The following is a 27,779-nucleotide window of genomic DNA, read 5'->3' as shown; positions in this document are numbered from 1 at the left end:
AGCTTGTACGCCCGATTGGCACTCTTATAAATAGTGATGGATATAGATATATATACATAATATATAGGTAAGGATGTTAATTGGACAGGATTTGGTCCAATTTGAACCGGTCGAATATAAATTGATTTTAATTTAGATATATTCAATCTAATCCGATCTAATGAACATTTTGGACCATTTCTAAACTGATGTAATTTAATGTCTGGAGCGGTCAATGTCAGTATGTTAAAATTGATTTTAATTTAGATATATTGCAAGACAAAAACTTGTCCATTACAGTCGTATTATTTATATTCTATCAATCTGATCCAATCAAATATAAATCCATTATCAATAACACGTCCAATTCAATCCAATAAATACTTTTGCATCATTCAATCAAATCAATTTTAATTTAGACGGCTCCAACCCAATACCGGTCCATGAACACCCCGCATTTTAACGTTGTCATAGATTCCTTCCGGATCCAGGTCTTTCTGATTATCGGCAATTCAGCGTTCTGCGGACGTCAGAGCGGACACGAGAGAGAGAGAGAGATGAGTCTGCATCTTGCACTAAAACTTCTATTATTTCTTCTTCCTTTGGTTTCGGGGGAACAGCTTAGCTCCAAAGAATGCGAGAATCTAGGGTTTACGGGTCTTGCTCTCTGTTCCGACTGCAACACGTTTGCCGAGTATGTCAAGAACGAAGGTATATATTCCTTTCCTTTCCTTTTGAATTGGTATTCTGGATTATGTGCTTCTGAATTCAGCCATCATTTTTTAATTATTTTAAACAATTCATATATTGGGGCGTTGATCTTGCTTCATTCTGAACGAAATTGCGGTAACTCCTGCTTGATTTTTAGGGCTTCATGGTATAGACTATGAAGTTAGTTCATCGAACAGATCAGGTTATCTTCCATTTAACTTAATTAAAGTTTGTTTAACAAGGTTTAGAGGGTCAGAATATATGGATAAAGAAAACTGTCTTGTTTCTGAGGAGGATACTAGAATGGAAGTTTAAGTGGATTTTTAATTTTTCAGCTTTATTGTACTCTATTTCAGCTTATGTATACCTCGTTTCTTTATTGGAAAAGGTTTGGCAATTGATGTCATCGCTCTTCATTAGGTCCCTTTCATCCCTTCTGTGACTTGTCTCTTCTTCGTGCGATGAACTTGAAGTATGCTCATTGTACATGTACATGTATACATATGCATGTATATGCATTTATGCAAAGACCCAGGGTTGTCGATTTGTGGGGAGTGTTTGCAGTCGGGTTGCTTCCATGAGCTAAAATTTTATCTTAAGAGCATACTACATTCTTACAAGCCTCTCCTTATGTCTAAAGTTTACTGCCTCATCATTCATGTTAAAAAGGCTTCTATAATAAGCTTTTCCATTTTCTTTTTCTATAAGAACTTTTGGAATTCAATAAAGACAAACTGTTGGTGTGTGTCAAATAGATAGTGGTATGTTGAGGTCCTTGATGATGCTAGTAAACAACTTTATGCAATTCTTATATCCTTTGCCATAAACACATGTTGAACCCATGAAAAGACGCACCATGAGACAGAGACGGACATGTCTTTTCAATGGATCCACCTTGTCTATAAGGCACTGAAGAATTCCAAGAGTTATATGAAATTGTCTACTTGCATTTCCCTATTATATTAATTTGTTAAATACTATTCCTATCTGCAAATGTCCCAATGAAAATATGTAGATGTTTTGCACACAATGCTTGATTACTTTTTTGACATTATTGGAATTCATTATTCTTTTTTATTGTTCAACCCATTGGAAAGAGCTTTCAGTCATTATTGCAAATGATTAAGTGAGGTTATGCATTATCTGGATGCCCTAACAGTTAGCTGCAGCTAACCTGATGAATTTAGTTTTGATGAATACAGAAACCTCCTTTTTAATATCTCAATGTCATTCTTAGCACAGCAAGATATACTAGTTCTTTCTTCTCTACTTTTGTCATAGGGTTGAAGAACTTGTTCTTCTTTAATTAATACACCCAAGTTGTTGGATCCTTTCATTTGAGTATGCCAGAGCAGTACTAAATAAGGACATGTGGCTTAGGATATGATATTTTAAAATATTATTTGTAAGGACTAAATAAGCCCTAGTTTGCATCTAAAGAAAAAGGAGAGATGCCCTACTTCATGCTTAGATACTTATCAAAATAGAGATCACAAGGGTTCTTTTGTGGAATAACCAGATGTGGATACTCTTATAAAAAATCCAGATGTGGGAGCTGATTCCTTTACCCAAAAAGCAAGGAACTAGTGGGCTGTAAGTGGGTATACACTATGAATTTCATGGCAGATTGTTCAGTTGAGAGGTTCAAAGCTCATCTTGTAGCAAAAGGGAATGTTCAGACCTGTGATATTGATTACTAGGATGCACTTGCTCTTGTGGCAAAAAATGAACCCTTTTTGTGCTATTCTTTTTTTAGTTGTGTACTATTCTTGGCCTTTACAGCAATGAACTTTAAGAGTGCCTTCTTCAATAGTGATTTGCAAGAGGAGCTGTATATGGAATTTCCACATGGGGTGTGTAGGTGTAGCCTAGATCGTCAAGGAAAAGTGGTGATTGCCAGAAGTAAGATTGGAGAGGAATAGTTTTCAACTTAGGTAAATCTTGGGGGTTGCTGTGGGGAACAAGGCACACTTGTAGTAGTTGGAGAGAGTAGGGTTGATAGGAGCAAGGTTCAAAATTTCAATACGGTATGGCCTGTATTGGATGTATTGTATCTTTTTGTGACCATTATACCTTTAAGGCATTTTAAGAAAGTACTGTTTTTAAAATTAATTACATAAAAGGCTCCAATGAAATTTTGAAAAAAACCAAAAAGAATATAAAGTGTGAGATTCAAAGTACTGATACAACCCTTTTGCCATTAGGGTGTATTGATATTTTGAACCTTGGATGGGAGGACATATCTTAATGAGACAAAGGTATTGATGTTGGAGAAACAAATGGGGTTACCATTACAACATGGAATCATGGATACGACAACAGGGGCATTGATGATGAAGCTCAAGGTGAAGCCAAGTTCTAGGGATGGTTTATGGGTGGAAATGCTATGTCAAAGGATGGATGCAAGAACTTCTTGTTGGTGGTAGATAAGGAAGGCAAAGAGCATCACAGGAAGTTCCTTAAATCCTGCCTGGTTGCATTTATTGGTGGATGAGGTCTAGAAGTGGGTGGTTGGGAAATGGGGTTAGCATTTGGGATTTAGGTGTGCAGGATGCTGGAATTGCTTTTCTTCTAGATGCTCCCATCTAAAGCTGTAGCTCTTTGTATATGGAATACTGAGCCTTGGAGTATTGCTTGGGAGTTGTTGCATCTACTTCTGTGGGAACCAAAGGAGAGCTGTCAGTTGGAGTTATGGAGGCTAGAGTATTTATGGTTAGTGTGTTGGGCCTACCTTTTCATCTATGGAGTGAAGAGGTGGTGGAATGGGTTGGTGACTGAGTGACTCGTTTGTGGGTTATATTGGCACAAATTACTCAAGGAGAGCAAATCAAATAGTTGAAAAACTTGGTATTAGATGGAGAGACTTGCAATATTTGTGGTTAATTGATGTAGGACCAGCTGAGTCTAGTCCTTAGAGAATGTTGAATGGTCTTCTTTGATCAGACTTTTATGGATGTTGATGTCTTTAATGGCTTCTTGAAGGAATAAGAGAGAAAATAGGGAGAGAAAGAAGAGAGAAAATACCTGGAATCACTCACAAGGTACCTAAAATCACTCTAGGGCATGGGAATCACTCACCATAGTTGTTCTGGGCAATTCTGTAAATAGTGAATAGTTTTTGATTGGGCTTTGTTTTGTGCTCACAACTCTCTGTTGTATCTCTATTTTTTAATCTAATGAATCAATTTTATGTTGCTGATCAAATAAATAAATAAATAAATCACTCACCATAGTTACCATAAGCTGAAGAAAACTCAGTAAGCTTCATTGCCTTCGTGTAAAATGTCCATACATATCTATAGACTTTAAACTCATAATAATCCTAGGAGTCAAACTGTTAGACTCATAATAGTCCTAGGAGTCAAACTGTTAGACTCAATAATCCTAGTGGGACTCAAACTAAGCTGTCATATCCTATTTCAATTCAAAGAAGACTGAATAACTCTAATCCTACTTATGCAATGACTCTGAAATAAACAAACTATAAATATACAATCAAACCCTATTATTGGACCCTACAAAACAGTTGTAAAATGGCAAAAATACCCTTGGTGTTCAATTCAGTCCAAATCCCAAGTATCATCACTATGCCATATGAGGACCTGTTTTAAGGCCCTCTTCTTTCTAGAATAAGTCTTCAAGGGTACTCATTGATTCCTATCATCTATCCCTGACTTGAAAGAACTTGACCCTGACGAGTTAAAGGCATGATACCTTTCATAAAGGTTTGGGTTGAGACGATGAAAGTCTTTAGCAGTGATCCGAGAACTCTTAGACATAGGCTTGCCTTTCCACTTACAAAGAATTTCTGATATCTTCCTATAGTAGTAGATATTATTTCCTCATCTAAAGCATCCTTTGAAATGTCATTTGTAGCTGCAATAGTTGGCAAGTTAGGTATACGAGTCTTAAAAGAATCCACATGTCCATGGTAAGGAGTCATGTCCCCAACATTGAGGATAGGACTAATTCCCATGTTATTTGGCAACTCTAGAACATTAGAACTTGTCTTCTTGATGATTTTGTAAGGACTTGCACTCCTTGAGTGGAGCTTCTTGTACACACCTTTAAGAAGACACTCTAGTCGTATACATACCATAACCATGTCTCCCTATTGATAATTTGCCAACCATCAATGAATATCAGCTCTAGCCTTGTATAAATCATTGTTCAATGCAATTTTTTCCTAATCGTCATGTTTCTCTCTTATGTGCCTAGCAAATGCTTTTGCTTCAACGCTAATACATGTATTTGGTGGTAAGGTAACTAAGTAAATTTGTCGCTTAGGCTGAATACTAGTCACTACTTCAAATGGACTTCTTCTTGTGGATCTATTTATTGAGATATTATAAGCAAATTCAGCTATTTTTCATTGGAAATGGTAACTTCATTACTACAAAGTTAAGATACAATTGTCAATCCCTAAAATAGTTGTTGAGACCAAGTAATTTGAATTACAAAGCTGTCCAAAAAAAACTTTCCCTCATTGCCCCTTGTTTGTCTAAGGTATCAGCCAGACCATTAGCTGATCTTCTTATTCACTTGAAGCCTGCATCAATCTCTTGTTATATTGAGAATTTCCCGTATGGGCTATTGATACATCCATGCTCCCAACTTGCCTGATTGCAGCCAGTCCATTAACAATTTAGAGTCTCCTTCTATCTCAACTTGGTGTAACCCCAATTGTTTGGCCATTTTACACCTTGAAGCCAATGATCCAGGTGCGCCTAGGCACATAGGCAAGGCACATTTTAGAGTAGGCGCCTCACCCAAGTCCTAGGCGCAACACTTTCAAAAGAAAGGCGCACACCTGGTGTGCCAAGATGTGCACCTAATGCACCTTGCGCCTTAGCCTAGGCGTGCGCCTTTTGAAAAATTTACACCTTTTTGCTTTTTTTTGAACCTAGCGGCTGCGTCGGGGGCTCCGAGAACCCCTTATTTGTTAATGTTGTTCATTCATTCATGTTAATAAAATATCTTCTTAAAAGGCAATTAAAATTATAAAATCATTATTTTTTGTGTGAGAATTAAAAATTTAAGACCCTAACATGGACTTGTTTGGGCTTGCCTCGAGGGGCATGGCACAAAAACGACTTGTAGAATTAGGAATGTAATATGTTTTACATCACATTAACTACTTGAGGTAATGCAATTGAGGAAAAAAAGAGATCGTGGGCTTTTGCATGCTTGGTTTTGTTTTTAAATTTTCATTTGAATATGCTTTACATGTTATGTTTATGTATTTTAATTTTAGATAATAGGTTTTTGAAAACATTAATTTCAAAATTTAAGTTTATATTTTTTATTAATATTATGTTTAATATTTTTTATTTTTTTTTGCATTTTTTGAATTTTTGATTTTTTAGCATTTTTTTTTGTATTTTTGCACCTTGCTTCAAAAAGGCACACACCTCGCCTTGAACCTTGTGCCTCGGGCGCAAAGTGGCCCTTGTGCCTTTTTTGCACCTTGCGCTTTTAAAACACTACTTGAAGCAGAGCCATCACCTCCACTCTCAGTGAATCTCCCACCCTTATTGGCTTAGAAAACATACCAACAATTCTCCCATCTCCATCTTTGAATACTCCCCCTATACTTGAAGGCCCTGGGTTACCTCTAGAGCTCCCATTAGAGTTCAACTTTATTCTTTGTTGTCTTGTAGGGGACCATAGTTCCTACACAATAGGTTTTATGGATATTATAGATGCCACCACTCCCTAATTCCTAAATATGTCCTTAGTTGGGAAATCTTTAAAGAAATGTAGAGTTTTCAACCAATGGATAGTCATAACGGTTATCCTTTCTATAGTTGCCTCCTTGGATTTCTCCACTCCTTTAAAGATCCTGTTGTTTCTTTCTTCCCAAACTAACTAGAGTATAGATGCTCTTGTGGCTCTCCACATAAATCTACCACGTTTCTTTAGTTGCCCAAAGAAGCTTGGGTTAAAAAGGCTTACCACATCCGGGGGAGGTGTCCACCTGCAACCAAATAGAGAGGAGAACCAGGACCAAATAAAGTGCACAAAAGGACAAGGTATTAATAGGTGTGTGGTTGTCTCACTAGAACCTAAGCAGAGGCTACAAACATGGGGTGAAAGGCATAAATTTGGCCTTTTTCTTTGCAACACATCCGGAGTATTGATTTTTTGAAGAACCACCTCCCAACAAGAAGCCCGAATTTTTGGAGGTAAAAGGCTACACCATACCTCCTTTGATGAAAAGTTCCTTGCAAGGTTATTTGATTGAATGAGGTCATTAAAGAAAGAGGAACAAGTGAAAACACTAGATGGGGGAGTTTTCCAAATTCTATTATCCACACAAGACTGATCCAAAAAGGTCGACCCTAAAAGGGTAACTAGTTCATCCACCATTGCCATTTCCAACTCCCTTAGACCTCTCCTCAATCCCAAGTTCCAGGGATTATCAATAAAAATTGAGGAGATCACTTTTCTTTTATTTTTTGACAACGAATAAATAGTAGGGAAAATATCACTAAGGGGACACTTTCCAACCCAAACATCTTCCGAAAACAATACTTTGTTTCCTGCATATGCATCAAGTTTAAAGTAAGGAAGGACTCTCTCCAACCCTAGGATCAACTCCCGCATCCCAACCATTGTTTGCCAAACTATGTATGCTACCAATCACTCTATCCATAGTCTATCCTATTCCAACGGCCACCTCTATAGCCATTTCCCAATAATGCCGTGTTTCTCATCCTGACATTTCCCATCCCTAGGCCTCTTCATCTCTACTTATAGAAACTACCTCCTACTTCACTAGGTGATCCTTCTTAGAGTCTTCTGGTTCCCAAAAGGAAGTCCTTCATAATATTCTCTAACTTGTTTTCCACTTTCACTGATACCTTGAAGGTAGATAGGAAATACACAGGTAAGTTAGTCAATGTTGATTTAATTAGAGTTACCCTACCTCCCAGGGAAATGTAGTTCCTTTTCCAGTTTACAAGTTTCTTTGTAAATCTCTCAATCATTAGATACCAGAAGCTCTCTATCTTTGAATTTCCTCCCAATGGTAGTCCTAGGTTATTGTAATGGCCATTCCCCCACCTCACACCCCAAGAGTCTCGTTAGCATATCCACCTCCTCACTACCTAAATTTACCCCTACCACACAACTCTTAACCCAATTTATGCACTGTCCTTTTTAGGTTCACAAACTCTTCTTTCTTTCTTTCTTTTTTTTATTGATAAATCTCTTCTTCTTTCCCCTCACAAAACAAAATAATATCATCTGCAAATTGTAGATGTGTAACCACCACTTCCTCCCTTCCAACTCTCCATCATGTAATCATGTTATTAGCATATGCCCTTACAATCATTTCACTCAGGACATCATTACTTAGGTAAAAAGAAAGCGGGGTAGAGGATCTCCTTGTCTAAGGCCCCTTTTAGCAGGAAGAAATCTCTAGCTACTCCATTCACCAAAATCGAGAAATGGCATGAAGAAATACATGTAGAGGCTAAGATCCAAAATAAAAGAGTGGAATAAGGATCAATTTGGAGGAATTGAAGAAGAAAAAGTGAGTCTAAGTTCTAGGATAGAAGAGTTGGATGAGAAAGAATCTCAAAATGGTTTGCCTGAGGAATGATATAGAATAGAGGAGACAATTAAAAAAGGACCTGGAAGAGGTACTACTGAGAGAGGAAACGAGTTGGAGACAAAAATCGAGGCACAAGTGGATTAAGGAAGGTGATGGAAATACCAAGTTTTTTCATGATGTGGCTAATGGGAGGAGGAGAAGAATTTTGTGTCTAAGCTAGAGATTGGAGGGGAGGTGTTCAATAATTAGGAGTATATTGCCAGGAAGTTTGTGGACCACTTGAAACCGATTTGTAATAGACCCCTGAATGAAAGGAGAGAAATAGAAGGGATAGATTGGCCAAGAATGGATGAAGAAAAGATGAGGTGGCTGGAAAAGAATTTTGAGGAAGAAGAGATTAAACACACGATGTTCCTAATGGATAGATCGAAAGCTCCAAGCCTAGATGGATTCACTATAGCATTTTACCAAGATCGTTGGTAAAGATGATCTGTGTGATGTCTTTAAGGAGTTTGTAGATCAACACTTAGTTAGTCGAGGCATTAATGCTACTTTTTTTGGTGCTAATCCCAAAGAAATCTGATGCAATCCATCCTAAAGACTTTAAACCGATTAGCTTGATGACAAGTATTTATAAAATTCTGGCCAAGGTTCTTTCTTTGAGGATTAAAGAATCCCTCCCCTCCATCATTAGTCAGGCACAAGGGGCTTTCATTCGAGGACGACAAATAGTTGATCAGATTTTGATTGCAAATGAATGTGTGGAGGAGATAAAGAGAGCCAAGCAAAGATGCTTTGTTTGTAAGCTAGACCTTGAGAAAGCTTATGATTTGGTGGACTGGCAGTTTCTAATGGAGGTTTTGAGGAAGTGTGGGTTTGGGGAAAGGTGTAGTTGGATGGTTGGGTGTGTTAGAAATTGTCATTATTCCATCTTGGTAAGTGGGGTGGCAAGGGATTTTTTTTCCACTTGGTAGGGGTTTAAGACAAGGGGATCCTCTATCACCTTTCCTCTTTACTTTGGCAGCCGATGTCCTCAGTTGTATTATCATTAGAGCTGATAGGGAAGAGATTATAAAAGGATGGAAAATAGGCAGAAACCAAATTCCGGTGACCCATCTTCAGTTTGTAGGTGACTTGATGATTTTCTGTAATGGAGGCTATAGTGAGAAGGTGGGAAACCTAAAGGAGTTGAATAAAACTTTTGAAGAAATCTCCCATTTGAAAATCAACTTAGAAAAGAGCTGCATAGTGGGGGTCAACTTGGAGATGTAGGATATTGAGGCTATTGCAAGTTGTCTTGAGTGTACTATATCCTCTTGGCCTATGCCCTATTTAGGGCTTCCATTAGGGGCAAATCCTAGGGAGAGTAGGTTCTGGACTCTAGTCATAGAGAAATTTGAAAAGAGGTTAGCTTTGTGGAAAAAGAATTATATCTCATTGGGTGGATCACCTTGATAAGAGCTACCCTCACGAATCTACCTACCTATTATGTCTTTGTCTTTATGATATTGCTTAGGGAAGCGAAGAATTGATGAGAGACTTTCTTTGGGAATCGGGAGAGGGTAAAAAAGATCATTTAATCAGATGGGTGATTGTGGGTAGAAGCAAAGATGAAGGGGGATTAGGCCTAGGAAATGTGGTAAAAAAGAATCTGGCATTGTTGGGGAAGTGGTTGTGGAGGTGGCCCCTAGAGCAAGAGAGGCTTTTGCGTGATGTGGTGAAGAGTATTCATGGGTGCCCAGAGAACGGATGGGATGTTGGTGCATCAAAGGGGGCTAATATGGCAACTCCATGGAAGGAAATTCACAAAATTCTCCCGCAGTTCGTCAGTTATGATGTTGACTCTGGTAATTTTGTTCGGTTTTGAGAAGATATTTGGGCAGGGGATCTTCCTTTTAAAGACCTTTTTCCATCATTGTTCTCTGTTTCTTTGTATAAAAATGAGGTGATTTCAAAATTCCTTCCATGTTAAACCCATCGGCCTTGACTTGGGATTTTGGTTTCCGTAGAGGGTTAAGGGATAACGAAATCCAGTGTTTGTCTAATCTGCTTTGTCTCCTTGAAAAGGTTTGGTTGGAGCTCTCGAAGCCAGATAAGAGGATTTAGGCCCCTCATCCAAAAGTTTTTTTCTTTTTCTTTTTCTTTTTTTCCTGCTTTAGGAGGTTGGTTCACAGGTACAACCTTTGTAACTTCATGGTATGCCCATGGATTGGCTAGTTCCTATTTGGAAGGTTGCAATTTCTTAATCACCGCAGTTTTTACTCTTGTTAATAGTTTAGCACATTCCTTGTTACTACTATTACTATGGGGTCTTGAAGCACAAGGAGATTTTACTCGTTGGTGTCAACCAACTAACTTGATGTTGATAAATCCTTGAATCTAGAAATTCATTTCGCTTCGGACAATTGAACCTTTTCAAACTGTTTCTTTTTAAGAACCAAATTTCTCGTGGAGTCAAATTTTCATCAGTGCCAACGATAGACAATAACTCCATTGTGCTCTCCAAAGAGCAACTCTTCTCAAAATCTTAAAAGGTGCTGAGTTGGAATCCCATTCCATTCTAAGTCACTTTGCAACTCGCCCTCTCAACAGGTTTTCCCTTTCAAAGAAGTCTGGTGTAGGCTAGTTCCCCCTAAGGTTATGGCTTTATGTTGGGAAGTGTGCCATGGGAAAGTTAACACTATGGATAACCTACAAAAGAGAAGACCCTTTCTCTGTATCTCACAGATGTGCCTAGTAAGTTTGAGTTTGAAAATATTGCCTATTGGGTTGAGTGATACTAGCATCATTAACAAATGATCTATTTTTATCTTCGGGTTTTTCTTTAGGATGGGATGTTAAACCTCCTTTGAAAGGAACTCCACAGTTATTAGGGATAGATGATTCCACTTGGGGGGATCTAATAGAAGAACTTCACTATTTTCTTTGCTTCTCTCAAGAGAAATATTTTGTGGTCATACCTCTTGATTTGGTTTCTCGTTGATATGTAAAAACATAATTAAACAATTCCACAAATTATTTTATACATTTGCTTTAATGTGCAGAATTGGTGTCAGATTGTAAGAAGTGTTGTACAGAAGATTCTGATGATTCCATGAGCAAGGTATGAATATGAACTACTTTATGTGGATAGAAGTTTCCTACTGATTCTTGAATGCTTTTATACTGTTTTTTTTTTTTCTGTGTCGTTTTATTCTTATTTGTAAATGTTTTAGTTTAAAAGTCTCTCTCTCTCTCTCTCCAATGGTTGTTTTAGCTTTATGTGTAACGGGTTGAACTTAAATTTTTTATATGTGCTACGGCTCAGACATTTGAAATTATGAAATATTGGTCTTGGTGGGAATATGTCCATTAACATGTTAGAAATGTTGTATGAAAATTATTGTAGAAATTATGAATGCGATGGAAACATTGTGAAATAAATGGAAATATACAACGGTATTTTATGAATAAAAGAGACATAGATACACTCTTTCAGATTACTATCTTGTTCTCAACCATCAATCAAAACAAAGAAGCTAAGGTTAAACTACATAATAGAGTAAGCTCAAGCAAAATTTGAACTCACAAAATGTGCAAATGGTTCTAATAGATCAATCAAATAATCTATTGCACAAATGGAAACTAAGAATTAACATCACATTCAGAAAGAATTTTGAGCTGGCACAAAGTTGTCATCATCTCCATTATTGCCAATTCTTCATGTTATAATACCAACTCATGTACTCTTCCACATGGTACTGGTAGTTTTCACAAGAGGAATGTGTTCGTTCCAGTAATATTTTTGTCGGTCTCATGGAAATGGAAGTATGTCATGGGAATGTTAGGAAGTATGCTGACATTTGTAAACCCTTCTTAGAGCATCTTCATGCCTCACTGTTTCATTATTTTTTATCCATAATACTTCATTGTTTCATCCTTTTTTTTAATCATCTCAGAATATTTCATTACATCTGACAGAAGCAGTTAAAGGGATTTAAAAGACCTTACCTTTTCCTGAAAAAGAAAAAAAAAAATAAAAAGGTTTAAAAGAACTAGTAATGTTTGGTACATTCTTTTTTTTTGATAATAATGTTTGTTTGGTACATTCTCCTACATAATGTTATAATTATCAATGCTAACCATTAAATCAGAAGGAAGATCTTAGCAGATGACACTTAATGGACATTCAATACTAGAAAGGATTGAAGGATAAGATTAGAAATAGGTGCATTTTGATAACCTAGGACTAGCTCCTACGGGTGACAAGATGAGGCAAAGTAACCTAAGATAAGATGATTGGTTATCTTTGTAGAAAGGATTGGATGTAAGTATAGGGTAGAGGGTTTTCAAAAGAGTCAAGTTTAAATGGACAAGGGTTGAAGTAGGGCTGTAAATGGTATTTGATTGTCTAAAGATAGTTTTCAAGGTGCAAAGGCAAGGCTAGGCGGCAGGGGTGCCTTGTCGCCTAGTCGCCTAGGTGTTGCCTAGGCAATTGATTTTTTTAAAGTACCTAGGGTAGTTCCCTAGGTTCCATAACCATATTTCCTTAATGGTTATCCACAATTTTCATTAGAAAAGTATAAATTTAATGTTAAAGTATAGAAAATTGACATACTCATAAGAAAAAGAAGAAAGAAAAGAAAATCCAAAAAATATGGGGGCTCGCTGAACCCCTATTTTGTTATAGGAAAAGAAGAAAATAAAAAGTGGAAGAAGAAGAAGATAAATTAAGTATTTAGCAAGAAGATATGTTGATTAGACACACTTTTAAGTTCTTCCTTACTGGTCCAGATTTTGAAGTCTTTGAGGATTAAATAAAGTATGCAGCAATGTTTGTGTTGATTAAATCCTAAAATTTATATTTTAGTTTAAGTCCTAAAAGAGATTAGTATGTGAATACACAAAATGAACATTTTAGTTTAATAATGTCTATTTTGTAATTATAATCTCAAAAAATTAAGACCATAAAAGTATTACACAATGTCCAAAACTTCTTGGCGATTAGGCGAGGCGAGCCTCCAAGGGCAGCGCCTTGTCACCTAGGCTTCGCCTTGACAACTATGTGTCTAAATTCAAATTCAAATTAGATCATGTCAAGAGTGACCTGAATTTGATCCATTTATAATTGGATTGCATATGGATCCACCTCTATCCAATCAAATATAATCCGATGCCTTGTCACCTAGGCTTCGCCTTGACAACTATGTGTCTAAATTCAAATTCAAATTAGATCATGTCAAGAGTGATCTGAATTTGATCCATTTATAATTGGATTGCATATGGATCCACCTCTATCCAATCCGATTTGGTTCTATTTAAATACATATATTCATATATACAATTTATATTTGTCTAGTATTAATGCTGGTTTGAATATTGTATTTTTACTAAATTATCATATGTTAAACTCTCATGCAAGTAATTTTCAATCCATCATGAAGTATAATATCAAAGTCATTTCTAGTTATTTTAATAATAGTATATAGTATTTGTAGAGAACACTGATGTGGTCCCCACTGTGTTCGTAGGACAGCATGTGTAGTTATTTGTTTCAGTTATAGTAGTGTCAGTTTGGGTCAGTTTGTTAATTCAGTTGTCATTTATTTCAGTTTTATTTACTTTATTTGTCATGTAAGTACTAAGGGCAGATCTGTCCTTTCCATTATGTACTGAACATAACCTATAAATAATAAGAGAGTGGTGGCGGCAGATCTGTTAGAATCTGTCCCTCCTTTCAACCCCTTGTGTTCTCCTGTTTCTCTTCTATTCCTTCTCTTTTCTCTCACTTTTCTTCTACTTGGTATCAAAGCCTATCTAGGGCTTCTCATGTGTGTCTAGTCCAGCCGACAACATGAGGACTAGCTAGGGCTGAAAGCTTATGAAGAAGTATTCGGCAGCTGAATCTTGGAGATTACCGGGAGAGGTTCGCAGCAGTTGGGGACTTGCCGCGGCTTGCAGAGAGTTGGTAATCAGGAAGAAGCAGCGAAGGTTAAGGTTCAGGTAACCCTGGAAAGCAGTAAACCGAAATCCATAAGTTTTTTATTTAGTTTCAGAGACTACAATCAGTCGAGATAGGTTGGACCTATCTAGAAGGAGAGGCCGAACTGTTTTAAGTTTGTTTCTAGGGTTTGACTGTTGGGCCGAACCCCCTCTCTCAGAGGTGATCAGTTTTAGGGTTTCATATTGACCCTACGACAGGTCCCACTTGTACGGACTGCTTGGAGAGTGTAGCTGTGCACTTATTTCAAACCTACAATTGAAAACCCTAATTCTGCTCTCGCAGTAGTGGGCCCCACAGTAGTGATTTCAGAAAATAGCATCTCAGATTGCTCTTCTAGAGGATAAAACCTTGACAGGCTGCCTGGTACTGTGCATGCCGATTGATTTCAGATCAGGTTTGAGTTGATTTCTTGCATATACTGTGATAGGCGATTGATTTCAGATCAGATTTGGGTTGGTTTCAAATCAGATTTCAGATCAGATCAGATTTGTGTTGGTTTCAGATCAGATTTCAGACCTGCTTGTTTTCACTCTGTTTTCTGGTATAGTGGCTCTAACAGTTTGTAGCCACTGATTCTTAATCAAAGATGGAGTTTAAGGGTCAGGGAGAAAGTAGTTTTGGAAACAACAGTTATGGTAGTGTATCTGAAACCAGGTTTCAGATTACAACTATGAGATTTGATGGGTCAAATTACTTGGAGTGGGTTCAATCAGCCATGATGGCTATTGGAGGAAGGGGAAAACTGGGTTACCTCTTGGGAGATGTGAAAGAACCTTCCAAGGAGGACCCAACATACACCAAGTGGGTTCAAGAGAACTATTTGGTTATGGCATGGTTGTGTAATTCTATGCAGCCACATATCAACTAAAATTACTTGTGGGCAAAGACAACCAAAGAGATATGGGATGTTGTGAAAGAAACCTATTCCCAACCCCTTAATGTTGCCAGAGCCTATGAACTGAAGTGTGAAGTGAACAACCTTAAACAAGGAGAGAAGCCAGTTTTTGTCTACTTCTCTACCTTGAAATCCTTGTGGCATGAGATTGACCATCTAGAGACCCTTGAGTGGGAGAGTCCCAAAGATGCATAGACTCACAGAAAGCAAGTCAAGGCGAATAGGGTATTTGAGTTTCTGACTGGTTTGAATTTAGAATATGACATTGTGCGACAATAGATATTGACAAGAGATAGTGTGACCCTTTCTCAAGCATACTCCCTGGTGCATAGTGAAGAGATCAGGAAGAAAGTCATGATGCAGCCTCAACCCCCTTTCCCAGCCCTGACAGCTATTAAACCTAAGTCAGGGGGTGATCCAGAAAGGGACTGGAAGAAGGAAGATAAACGGGACCTGGTATGTGAACATTGCAAGAAACCCAAGCACACAAAAGATACTTGTTGGAAGCTACATCCTCACTTGGTCCCAGCAAAACTAAGAAATAAGAAGGGTAATGCTCATGTGGCCGTGAACACTGATTCAGCATCCTCATCAGGCACATCCCTAGAGACTTTAGCTGCTGTTCGGGCTGCCCTCATACAGTTGGAAAAGGAAGTTGGGAGTTCAGCTCAGCCATCTCAGTCACCATCAACCCCTGCCACATCTGCATTTGCACATTCAGGTACTCGAGCCTCAGCTTACCATGCTTCAGCTCCAGGTAATACTGACCACTGCTGGGTAATAGATTCAGGTGCATCCGACCATATGACTAGCTTGCCATCACTGTTCACTTCTTATCACTTGTCCTCTGGCCGAGATAGAGTATCCATTGCTGATGGCTCTCTTGTTCCCATTTCAGGCAAGGGGGACATCAAGCTATCAGATACTATCTCTTTATCTTCTGTCTTGCATGTTCCTAAGTTTGATACTAACCTGCTTTCAGTTAGTAGTATTACCAACCACATGAACTGTTCAGTAACCTTTTTCCCTGACCGATGTGTTTTTCAGGACTTGGAGACGAGGAAGGTGATTGGGACTGGCCGTGAGACGAACGAGATCTATCTGTTTGGAGAGAGTTCTCGTCGGGAGGAGTCAGTGGATAAGAAGTCTTTTGTTTCCCAGTCTGTGAGTTCGGTTATGCTTTGGCATAATCGATTAGGTCATTTGTCTTTTAAGTCTTTGAAGAGTCTGTTTCCTACTTTATTTGAGTCTGTTGAGTTATCAAAGTTGAGGTGTGAGAGTTGTGAGTTTGCCAAACATTGTAGAACCTCTTATTCTTTAAATAATAAAAGGAGTAATTCCTCTTTTGATATTGTGCATACTGATGTTTGGGGGTCATATCATATCTCTTCTATGGGTGGGTACAGATATTTTCTACTGTTTGTTGATGACCATACCCGTTTTTCTTGGGTCTATCTTATGCGTTCTCGGGATGAGGTTCCTGCTCTGACCCAAAACTTCCATAAGATGATTCTCACTTAGTTTGGGGCCAAAATCAAAGTCCTTAGATCTGATAATGCAAAGGAATACTTTGCTTAGCCATTGACCTCCTACCTTCTTAGCCATGGAGTTATTCACCAGAGCACTTGCCCTTATACACCACGGCAGAACGGCGTTGTCGAAAGGAAGAATAAGCATATCTTGGAGGTGGCTAGAAGCATTATGTTCACCTCCAATGTACCTATTCGCTTCTGGGGTGATGCCATCCTCACGACAATTTATCTCATTAATCGAGTTCCTTCCCAGGTTCTTGATATGAACACCCCATTTTCCCTTCTATACCCAAACGAGGAGTTGTTCATTGTTCCCCTTAAAACCTTTGGCTGTACCTGTTTCGTTCAGCTTCTCGGGCCTCATCATTCCAAGTTTGAACCTAAGGCCTCCAAATGCATTTTCCTCGGTTATGCACAAATTCAAAAGGGTTATTGCTGCTATGATCCGGTTTCAGGGGAAATGTTTGTCTCCATGGATGTCACCTTCTTTGAGGAGACACCCTATTATCCTAGGGTTTCTCCTCAGGGGGAGAGCAGTGAGAGTGGGGCTGTTTTGAGTTTCTTTCCTCAGGGGGAGAGCAGTGAGAGTGGAAGTGGGGCTGTTCCTTCTTTACCTATTCCACTGGGTAATGAAGGCTGTAGTGGTGAGGGTGGTCAGAGGGAGCAGGAGTTGAGAGTCTATCACAGGCGATGCAGGCAGGTTGATCCTAGTCATCGGCAGTCCTGGCCAGCTCTAGTCCCTTCTGCGGTTCCAGATCCAGAGCCTACTGAGACACCTTCCACTGTTGCCACTTCTCCTCTTGTGGATGATCTTGATCTCCCTATTGCCATTCGCAAAGGGAAATGACATTGCACCACTTCTATAGCTCACAGCATCTCACAGTTCTTATCATATGATTGTCTATCTCCATCTTACCGGTCCTATCTCACTTCCATTGCCGATGTCCCTATTCCAAGAACAGTGCAAGAAGCCTTATCAGTTCTAGATGGAAAGATGCAATGCAAGTCGAAATGGATGCCCTGTTGAAGAATAATACTTGGGCACTGGTTGACCCACTAAAAGGAAAGAAACCGGTGGGATGCAGATGGGTGTTCACTGTGAAGCATAATACTGATGGCTCCATTGAAAGGTACAAAGCCCGACTGGTCGCAAAGGGGTTCACTCAGACTTATGGTATAGACTACTTGGAGACCTTTGCCCTAGTAGACAAGGTGACCACCATCCGAGTCTTGTTATCCCTTGCAGCAAATCATTATTGGCCCTTGTTCCAGATGGATGTTAAAAATGCCTTTCTGAATGGAGACTTACAGGAGGAGCTCTACATGCAGTTGCCTCCTGGGTTCTATGATACAGAGACAGGTAAGAAGGTTTGCCGACTGAACAAGGCATTGTATGGTTTGAAGCAGTCACCTAGAGTCTGGTTTGATAGGTTTAGATTAGCCCTTGGAAAGTTTGGTTATGTACAGGCCCAGTCAGATCATACACTATTCATCAAGAGGGTGGAGTCCTCTCTGACACTACTTGCAGTATATGTTGATGATATTGTGGTGACAGGAAATGACAGCCATGAGATTGAGTCCCTCAAACAACTCCTTCATCAAGAGTTTGAGGTGAAAGATCTTGGTGCACTATAGTACTTTTTGGGTATTGAGGTTGCTAGATCTAAGCAGGGGATTTTTATCTCTCAGAGAAAATATGCTCTAGATCTGTTGGCGGAAACTGGAAAGTTGGGTGTTAAGCCTGCTGATACACCCATTGAACAAAATCACAAGATTAGTGCAGAGGGCGGGGAGCCTCTTGAAGACAAAGTTATGTTCCAACGGTTGGTTGGAAAGCTCCTATTATCTCTGCCTCACTCGGCCAGATATCAGTTATGCAGTTAGTGTTGTTAGCCAGTACATGCACTCCCCTAGAACTTCTCACCTTCTTGCGGCAGAGAGAATATTAGCATACTTGAAGAGATGCCCGGGTAGAGGTATACTGCTCAAGAACAATAATCACATGAGGGTGGAGGTCTATACAGATGCCGATTGGGCTGGGGGTGTTGATGACAGAAGGTCTACCTCTGGATATTGTGCCCTTGTGGGAGGTAACCTTGTCTCTTGGAGGAGTAAGAAGCAGAGTGTTGTTTCCCGCTCCAATGCTGAAGCGGAATACAGGTCAATGGCTAACGGAGTGGCTGAAATCTTATGGCTGAGTCACTACTTGAAGAGTTGGGTATTGATTATGAAAAGCCCTTAATATTGTATTGTGATAATCAGGCAGCTATTAATATAGCCCACAACCCAGTGCAGCATGACAGAACTAAACATATCGAAGTTGATCGACATTTTGTGCGAGAGAGGGTCACATCACAAGAAGTGTCTTCCGTACATCACATCTAATATGCAGCTTGCGGATATCCTCACCAAGGCTGTACCAAGGAAGAAGTTAGAGACAGACCTATCCAAGTTGGGAATGATAGATATCTACTCCCAACTTGAGGGGGAGTGTAGAGAACACTGATGTGGGCCCCACAGCAGTGGACCCCACTGTGTTCGTAGGACAGCATGTGTAGTTATTTGTTTCAGTTATAGTAGTGTCAGTTTGGGTCAGTTTGTTAATTCAGTTGTCATTTATTTCAGTTTTATTTACTTTATTTATCATGTAAATACTAAGGTTAGATCTGTCATTTCCATTATGTACTGAACATAACCTATAAATAATAAGAGAGTGGCGGTGGCAGATCTGTTAGAATCCGTCCCTCCTTTCAACCCCTTGTGTTCTCCTGTTTCTCTTCTATTCCTTCTCTTTTCTCTCACTTTTCTTCTGTTTTGTAAACCTAAAACCTATTAGGATTCAAGACTGATTACAGTCTTGATCTTCTGCTGTATTTCGGTCGTTTATAATCCAATTTGATTCTATTTAAATGTATATATGTACTTAAAATTTATATTGTATCTATTAGCAATGCTGGTTGAATGTTGTATTTTTACTAAATTATGATATGCTAAAGTCTCATGCAAGTAATTTTCAATCCATTTTGTTCATGAAGTACAGTATCAAAGTTGTTTCTAGTTATTCTGATAACAGTATATGTTTTATTTATTGTTTTTAGTTTAATTTATTTATACTATTTGATATCTCATTGCAATCCAAATTCGATTTGTATCCAATATAAATTCGATGGATAAGATTCAATTTGAATTTGAATATAAACAAATCCAATTTGGATCTACCTATATCTTTTTTTTTTTTTTTTTGAAAAATAATAGAACTTATTCTCTTGCTGGGACTATATCTGATTCGATTGGATCTGTTTGAAGCCCTAGGTTGAAGCAACTGAAAAAGACAAGTTCTGAAAACTGTCCGCTATATTTGACCTAAAGGTCAATTTGGAAAGGCCCCTAGTTCTTTGGTAATTGGTTAACTAATAACTTTGCTCAGATTGACACTGCCATGCTCAAATATATGTAATAGATTATACATGTTAATATAGTGAATTGGATGGATGGGAGTTCTTTTCTTCAACTCCACTTTTTTCCTATTTCTTTTTTTCGTGTTTTTTTTTGGGGGGGGGGGCATGGAGATGGGGGGTATAATACCTTGTCTATCTAGTAGAAGTGAATGGGCAGAACACTGACCAATGGCTTAAAAACCCAGATATCTAGCTTCAATGGATAATCATATTTTATAGGATGGTTGAAGGAGTTGTGAAGTGGTCCCTGGAGATTATGCCACTATGTCAGACTTCAGAGGCAAGAGATCTTTGTTATCCAGTGTGAACCCTGCATTCCTGTTTATAGTTCCAGTCGATTCATTAGTAAATAGCTTTGAGTATTGAGTAGCCATCTTTAATAGAGCTCTCATTGTCAACTTGAGGAAGTTTTTTGTAGATAGGGGTCTTAACTGTTGCCTAGGAATCGTTCTTTTTATGAGTCTTGGTGGACTTTCTGTATTCCACATCTTTAACTCAGTACACTTTTACGATATTTTGTTTGGAAAAGGTAAGGCAAATTTATTCAAACAGAAAAGGAGAGGAATACCAAAAAACCCATACCAAAAAGACGGCCTGGGAGCAAGCCAGATTAGACTCCACCAAGACGGAGAACAACTGCAGGAATGGTCTTCCACATCAATTTTCCTTTACTGCTGAGGCCTTTTAAATCTCCAACAGCATAGCAGGTCCTTGATTGATCTTGGCATAACCCAATTAATGCCCAGAACTTTCAGGAAATGTCCCCACACCAGGGAGGAAGTTGGGCAGTGAATGCACAGGTGATTTGTAGTTTCTGGGGTAGAACCACACAGACCACAAGGGTCCGGAATCTGAATGCCACGTCTCTCCAGGTTAGCTCTAGTAAAAAATTTACCAAGGACCATTGTCCAAACAAGAAAGTTAGACTTGGAGGGACTTGTTGGACTCCAAGTCTGATTGGCAGGAAAATTCGAAGTACCTGAACTGTTTAGCTTGAGGGATAAGGACATAACAGAGAAACAACCATCTGAATTCCATTTCCAGCTCCTTTCATGCTCCAAATTTATATCTATCCTCTGATTTTGAAGCAACCCCATCAGCTCCAGAGTTTCTTCCAGCTCCCAATCAGACAAGCTTCTCTTGCAGGGGGGGGTCTAGATAATGGTTCCTCCAGAAAAGTTATAACTCTTAGCCACTGAGGAGTCTTGGTTAACAACACATTGGAAAAGGAGAGGGAAAGCTTCTGCCATAGGGCCTTCCAAAACTTAATTCTATCTCCTTAGCCAACCTTAAGACTGATCTCTTCCAAGAGGGTAGGAAGATTCTTCATAATGCCTATCCAAAGAGAGCTGCCCCACTATGGAGGATGTTCCCTCGATCTCCAATTGTCCCACTCCACCCCATACTTAGGTTTCTGAAGAAAGGGGAAATTCATCATATGGATGGTCGAACCATGCATGGTGGATGGGCGAAATTTCAAAAATTTCTTCTCCCTTCTGGGAATCGTATTTCCAGTTTTAGAAAAACTACATTTCTTAAGGATCGTTCTTGCACCAACCTGTATCAGATCTGAAACCAAAAGAAAATGAGAGCAATACCTGATATGGAATCCACATGTGTAGCTCCCAAAGTATGTGTTCACACCCAAAGAGGGTACCAAAACCCGCTTCCACTGAAGATGGCGCAGCTTGAGATGAAGTAGGATAAGCAATGCAGTCCTTCAGCAAGAAATGCAATCCAATAGTTTGGATCGAGAAAGGGAGTGTGAGCATGAAATCTGATCCGATTTTCTAGAAAAATCAGAGGTAGGAACTGATCTCTATTAGTTCAAGAAACTGGAGATCGAATTGGGGTTAAGGCGGTAAGAACAAAGGGAGAGAACTGAGAACAGAAAGGTGAATCCTAGAGCAGTTCGCCCCCCCTCTATTTATAAGCCTTAAAGATCAGCTTCTCCTAATCCAAATCTTTATTTGGATTTGGACTCCTTAAGTGGATAAAAGTTATCCTCTTATTCCATTGTTGATCTAAGCCCATATCTAAGCACAAATTCACCCAAGTCACATGATTGCTTAAGCTGTCATGTGACTTCTTAATTAATCTAAGCAGTCATGTGACTTCTTAATTAATCTAGTTAATTATGGGCCTTAGGCCCATTAAGCATACAGGCTCACTTTCCTTTTTAATTGCTGGCTAATTTGCCTCTTTTTGTATGGCGTGGGACCCTAACATTGAACTTCACAAAAGCCATATGGGTTCAACCTAGCTTCTGTGACAAAGCCTGGCCGAATTCACTACTAAACATAGTGAACCCCTGAGTCCATCAGTATGGGCTCTTAATGGGCCCGACATTTACACTAAATGGTCCTTGAGTCCACCCATCTTATGAAGGCCCAAGGACAATGGTCTTAAGTGAGATTAGCCCATCAGGTATAAAAGCCCTAAATGGTCTTACACTTGACCTCTCAGCCCTTAATGATCAAACACTACCAGACAAGAGAGGAAATTTACACTAAATGGTCCTTGAGTCCACCAATCTTATGAAGGCCCAAGGACAATGATCTTAAGTGAGATTAGCCCATCAGGTATAAAAGCCCTAAATGGTCTTACACTTGACCTCTCAGCCCTTAATGATCAAACACTACCAGACAAGAGAGGACCTCTCCCTCGGCTGCAAGGTACAGTCTTGCACTCTTTGCTCGAATGGATTCCAGGAATTAAAACTTTTTGCAAACCTTTTTCATAAAATATAATATATATATATATATATATATATATATATTTTCATATAAATATATTTTTGCAAAACAAATATCAAACAAGTTTGAAGTCAAATACCGGTAGTTTTAGGTTTTCATCAGAGAGAGTGCAGTCCCCGATCATTCACATTGTTCGACAAAGGGGCTGGTCCTGTCACTATGATCACCCACTCAAGTGAATTCTTAGACTGCCCCAACATGCCCAGGTTTTTACCCCCTCTAAGGATCTCACTGATTGGCATATCAAAGGCAACCCAATCCGACACCCAGTGCAGTACCATAATCGAGTCTAGGGGTTAGGTGTAACTTTCCAATTTTGCCCACCAGTCTTCAAGGTCTAGGGCATAATTGGAAAATGGTTCGGGTTTAGTGTTTCAAACAAACACACACTACATGTGCTTTGGGTCTCACCCTGGCAACTGAGGCAAGCCACCCCCCAACCAACTTGGCAGCACATTAGTGTCAGCCTTGGCAGGATAAACCTCCCCAGGTCTCCAATGGCTGAGAACATTTTAAACTAGCACGAGTCTCATAAGTGTCTAGTTTAAGGGTAATTACATAGAAAAACACCAAATATAACACAAATCAATTATGTACTTTTATTCATTTACAATAAATGCATATGTATATCAATTTGATTGGAGCTAAGGGCATACATTGTCTAACAGTTTCTCCACCAAGCATTCCTTTCAGAAGCAAATCTCCAGATCCACTTACTGAGAAGAGCTGAATTAAACTTCTTCAGATTTCTTAATCTTAGTCCCCCTTCTTCCTTAGGGAGACACACTAGATCCCACTTGACAAGGTGTACTTTTTGTTCTTCTTCCCATAAGAAATTTCTCTGTAATTGCTCCAATCTTTTCCCTATTTTGTTTGGGATAGGGAAGAGAGAAAGAAAGTAAGTGGGTAGGTTTGAGGGGGTACTCTTCATCAAAGTCGCTCTACCCCCAAAAGAAAATATTTTGCCTTCCAAGAAGCCAATTTTTTCTCCATTCTTTCAATGACTGGGGCCCAAGCCGAAGAGGAAGACCATTTTGTCCCAAGGGGCAAACCCCAAATACTTCACCGGGAGGAACTCAACATGGCAAGCCAATACCTTAGCACATTCATCTAAATTTGAAACTTGGCCCACTGGAATAATCTGACTATCTCTCAAATTAACTTTAACCCAGAAACCGCTTCAAACCAGCTAAGAATTCCAACGACAATCTGCAGCTGATTCAGAGGGGCATCAACAAAGCATAGGGTGTCATCTGGCAATTGGAGGATATTGACCTTTTCCCTTTGCGGAGAGATTGCAAAGCCTTCCCAACAAGAAGCTTCCAGATCCTGAAAGGAAGAAGAGGAAGAGCATTTATTCTGCTCTCCAGAAACTGTGGCCTTCTTGCTAAAAAGTGTAAGGATTTCCATGACACAAATAAAAAGCAAGGGAGAGGGTATCACCCTGTGTCAAGCCTCTGGAATTGTAAAAAACCCCCATAGACTGCCCATTAACCAAGATTGAGAATTTAGGAGACATAATGCAGACTTTGATCCAGTTTCTCCATTGCTGCCTAAAGTTTATTTTTTCCAGCACAAAGTCCAGACATTTCCAGTTAACATGTTCATATATGCTTTCTCAATATCAAATTTACAGATCAAATAAGTTCATTAGCAATGAGAACTGAGTCTAGCATCTGCCCCCCTGGAACAAATGCACTCTGATCGTTAGAAATCACACTGCCTAAAACCCCTTTCATTCTTTCAGCCAACACTTTAGCCATATGATTTTGTTGCTATGAAGATGGTGTAGTAAAAGTATAAAAAAAAAGAAAAATGTTAGCCTCTTATATGGGTTATTGCCTTTAGTTATATATTTGAAAACTTTTAAAGTACGATAGTTATTGCTTTTATTAGATGCTGTTGTCATTCCATAGGGTGGGTAAGCTAAGATACCAGTAAATTTTCAGGTAATATTTACTTTGTATTTTATAATTGCATGAACAGAAAAGATTCAAAGAATTCTAGCTTGAAGAAAATTTCCCAATTTTATTAGTATTCATGAACCAGAAGTAATTTCTTTTAGTTTGATCTCTCTCTCTCTCTCTCTCTCTCTCTCTCTCTTATTCTGGGGTTTAGTAGGAGAGTTGCTAGATCCTTAATCATAGCCACTTGAATGTGGTCAAGGTGTAGGATTTTTTTTATTTGTATATTAGTAAGGCGGTTCGAGTATTGCCCTGGCCGTCAAAACATGCATTACTGCAGAGCATATTGCATTTCAGCGAGGCAAGAGCTTTGGCATCCAGAGTGAGCACCCCTTCATATGGAACACTAGATCTATTTAGCACGTAGAAGATGGTCTTTCCAGAGTGGTTATGACCTGTCACGTATTGGGGGTTCTTGGATGTGGGCAGTGTTTTATGCCTTTGGATGCCATGTATTAATGTGTTGCAATAGGATAAAATATTTACTTGAGAAATCAGCAAAGCAAGAAAAGAATCCACTTTATATGATTTCCTATTTTAAATGGCTATTTAAATCTGGGGATTTGGATGATTGGCCTATTTTATAATTAAAAAGAAAAGTGAAGATGCATAGAACTCAAAAGAAGATTCTTAGGCCATGTTTGCAGTACTTAAAAGTAAGTGCTTATTTGTTATTTTGGGCCGGGACCGCACCAATAACCACTTATTGGCATTTGGGAAATAAGCCCGAAATATGTACTCATTCTGAGAATAAGCATTTTTTTGAGAAACCCAAAATCCGGGCTTATTTTTAAGTGCTTATTCAATAAGCACTTCTTTCTGGGCTATCTTGGCCGTCCATGTCATTTTGAAAATATCTATACTACCCGTATTTGAAGTAAATGCTTTTTCACCAAACGCTCATGAACACTTATTAGAATATGCACTTATTTTTCAAATAGGCACTCCCAAACTTGGCCTTAATCTAATTAAAACATAGGCTTTCCATGGTATGGATGATGGGCCTCATATGCACCCTGCCCTGCCCCACCTCCGATTCCTCTGCACTAAAAAACATCTAATTAAAATTAAAATGTACAGTAACAACAAATACAATGTCAAAATGACAAATAAGTGACGTGATGAAGAGAATATGGCTAAAAGATTAGAAGGGAGATGGGGAGAACTTACCTATTAAGTCTCTTTTCCTTTCTTGTTTGATTTATATAGTCGTTTGCTATGGTTTTTGGAGACTCATGTTCAACTATACTTTCAATGATTCCATGAAGGTTTATTAGTGATCCTAAAAAGTTTCCTTGATATTTTTAGATTTTTCAAATATTTAGTAAAATTAGTAAAATATCTCCAAACATTTCCCTTCTTTTCATGGAAAATTGTCCATTGATATTGAAATTGTGAACCATGGTGCCATGTAATTCCTACTTATTGGTCTAAACTTGGCCCAATGAAAGGTTTTAGAAGGGATTGCATTTTGTTGAACCTCCTTTTGTTTATTTGCTTCATTTCTTTTAAGGGATTTAGTAGCCACATCTTTCAAAACTAGTTAAATATTTCTTGAAGTTGGTGGAAACGTGGTTAATCCATTTTCAAGATCAAATTCTTGCCTATTTAGGAAGAATTGATTCTACAACTTCTGTAGCAATTGAACAAAATCATTTGTGAACCTTCTTTTGTTGTGTAGCCTGTAGAATGATATATATTGTATATGCATAAAAGTGAAGGCCATGTGATCTATGGTGTCTGCATCCTTTTTTTTCATGTGTTAATATAATACCTTCTTCGATGCTCCAAATTTTAAATGCTCTGTGCAAAATTAATACCGGATGTACTTTTTATGTTAGGCATATGAATGCAATGGGTTGATCTTGGTATATTCTTATTTATCAAAAAAAAAGGAAATCTATAATCTCTTTTAATGATGTAATTTATCTCCTTTTGCAATTGCAGATTACTTACGCTGGTGCAGTATTAGAAGTATGCATGAGGAAACTAGTATTTTACCCTGAAATTGTGGGTTTCATTGAGGAAGAGAAAGATCAGTTCCCCTCTGTCAAAGTTCAATATGTTTTCAATTCTCCACCCAAACTCGTCATGTTGGCTCATGATGGTCAACATAAGGAAACCGTTAGGTAGGTTTGTCATGTCTTCTAGCTGGTTTACTTCATTAAATGTTGACACAAAATGGGCCATCTGGACTGCTGAAAATTGGCTTATGGCATTTAGTGGAAGGCCTCCTCTGTTTGGGCCCTGTTCATTAACCTTCAGGAGGGCTTTCTTGACAATCCAAAAACAAGCAGCATAGCCCTTTGTTTAAAAAAATCAATCATGGAATTGATAAAGCCAACTTTGTTTTTTCCTACTCATCCATGGTAAAGCAAACTACAATCTAGTTGTTTTATCTATTATAATTTTCCATACAATGTAGTCTGCTAAAATTGATGATGCAAATATATTTGATCGTCCAAACGTTAACCTTGTTGCTATTTTCTTGCCTTTTAATCCCCTTTTTATATGTGGCTTTAGACCTTTAGTTCAGGAGTTCAGGTGGTTCCACTAGTTTTCATATTTCACTCATTTTTTTTCTTTTTTTTTTTGTATGTTTTAAAGCTATAGTTTATTTCATTTTACTTATATTGCCTTGGTTTATCTTATTTGCAGAGTTGACAACTGGAAACGTGAACATTTGCTGCACTTCCTAAGAGAGAAGGTCAAGCCTAGTTCATCTGCAATTTGAGACCAGATCAAATTAAGCCTTGTTTATCTGCAATTAATCCTCTTCGTTCTGCTTGATCTTATTATTAATAATTTTTTGGGGGGTTTCATTTTAAATGGAAAATCACCTCAGCTCTTAATTAAGATATATAGATCAAAACTCAAAAGCAGTGGACTTCCATATTAGAAAGGTGAGAGGATTATAAATTCGTACCTACAGTTTGAAGTTAA

The 27,779-nt window shown here is 38.5% G+C and overlaps 1 protein-coding gene across 1 annotated transcript; it reads left to right on the top strand.

Annotated features, from left to right (window-relative positions):
• Positions 1-356: 356 nt before the first annotated feature.
• LOC104605318 (selenoprotein family protein) lies at positions 357-27,779 on the top strand. Its single transcript, XM_088894331.1, has 4 exons — positions 357-690; positions 11,293-11,351; positions 26,784-26,965; positions 27,495-27,779. The coding sequence occupies exons 1-4, from the start codon at positions 423-425 to the stop codon at positions 27,568-27,570; spliced, it is 585 nt and encodes a 194-aa protein (XP_088750457.1). The 5' UTR covers positions 357-422; the 3' UTR covers positions 27,571-27,779.

Source organism: Nelumbo nucifera, chromosome 1 (genome assembly GCF_055504915.1).
Source record: "Nelumbo nucifera cultivar China Antique chromosome 1, China Antique-T2T, whole genome shotgun sequence".
NCBI classification, from domain to species: domain Eukaryota; kingdom Viridiplantae; phylum Streptophyta; class Magnoliopsida; order Proteales; family Nelumbonaceae; genus Nelumbo; species Nelumbo nucifera.
The sequence above is the reverse complement of the archived record's forward strand: the minus strand, read 5'-3'. Positions and strand labels throughout refer to the sequence as shown.

What these genes read in the sequence shown, in the direction of transcription:
- LOC104605318 (XM_088894331.1), top strand. Translation starts at nt 423, where the DNA reads ATGAACACCCCGCATTTTAACGTTGTCATAGATTCCTTCCGGATCCAG. An exon ending in CGAGTATGTCAAGAACGAAG is followed by an intron (nt 691 to 11,292) that starts GTATATATTCCT and finishes TTTAATGTGCAG; the next exon opens with AATTGGTGTCAGATTGTAAG. An exon ending in CTGATGATTCCATGAGCAAG is followed by an intron (nt 11,352 to 26,783) that starts GTATGAATATGA and finishes TTGCAATTGCAG; the next exon opens with ATTACTTACGCTGGTGCAGT.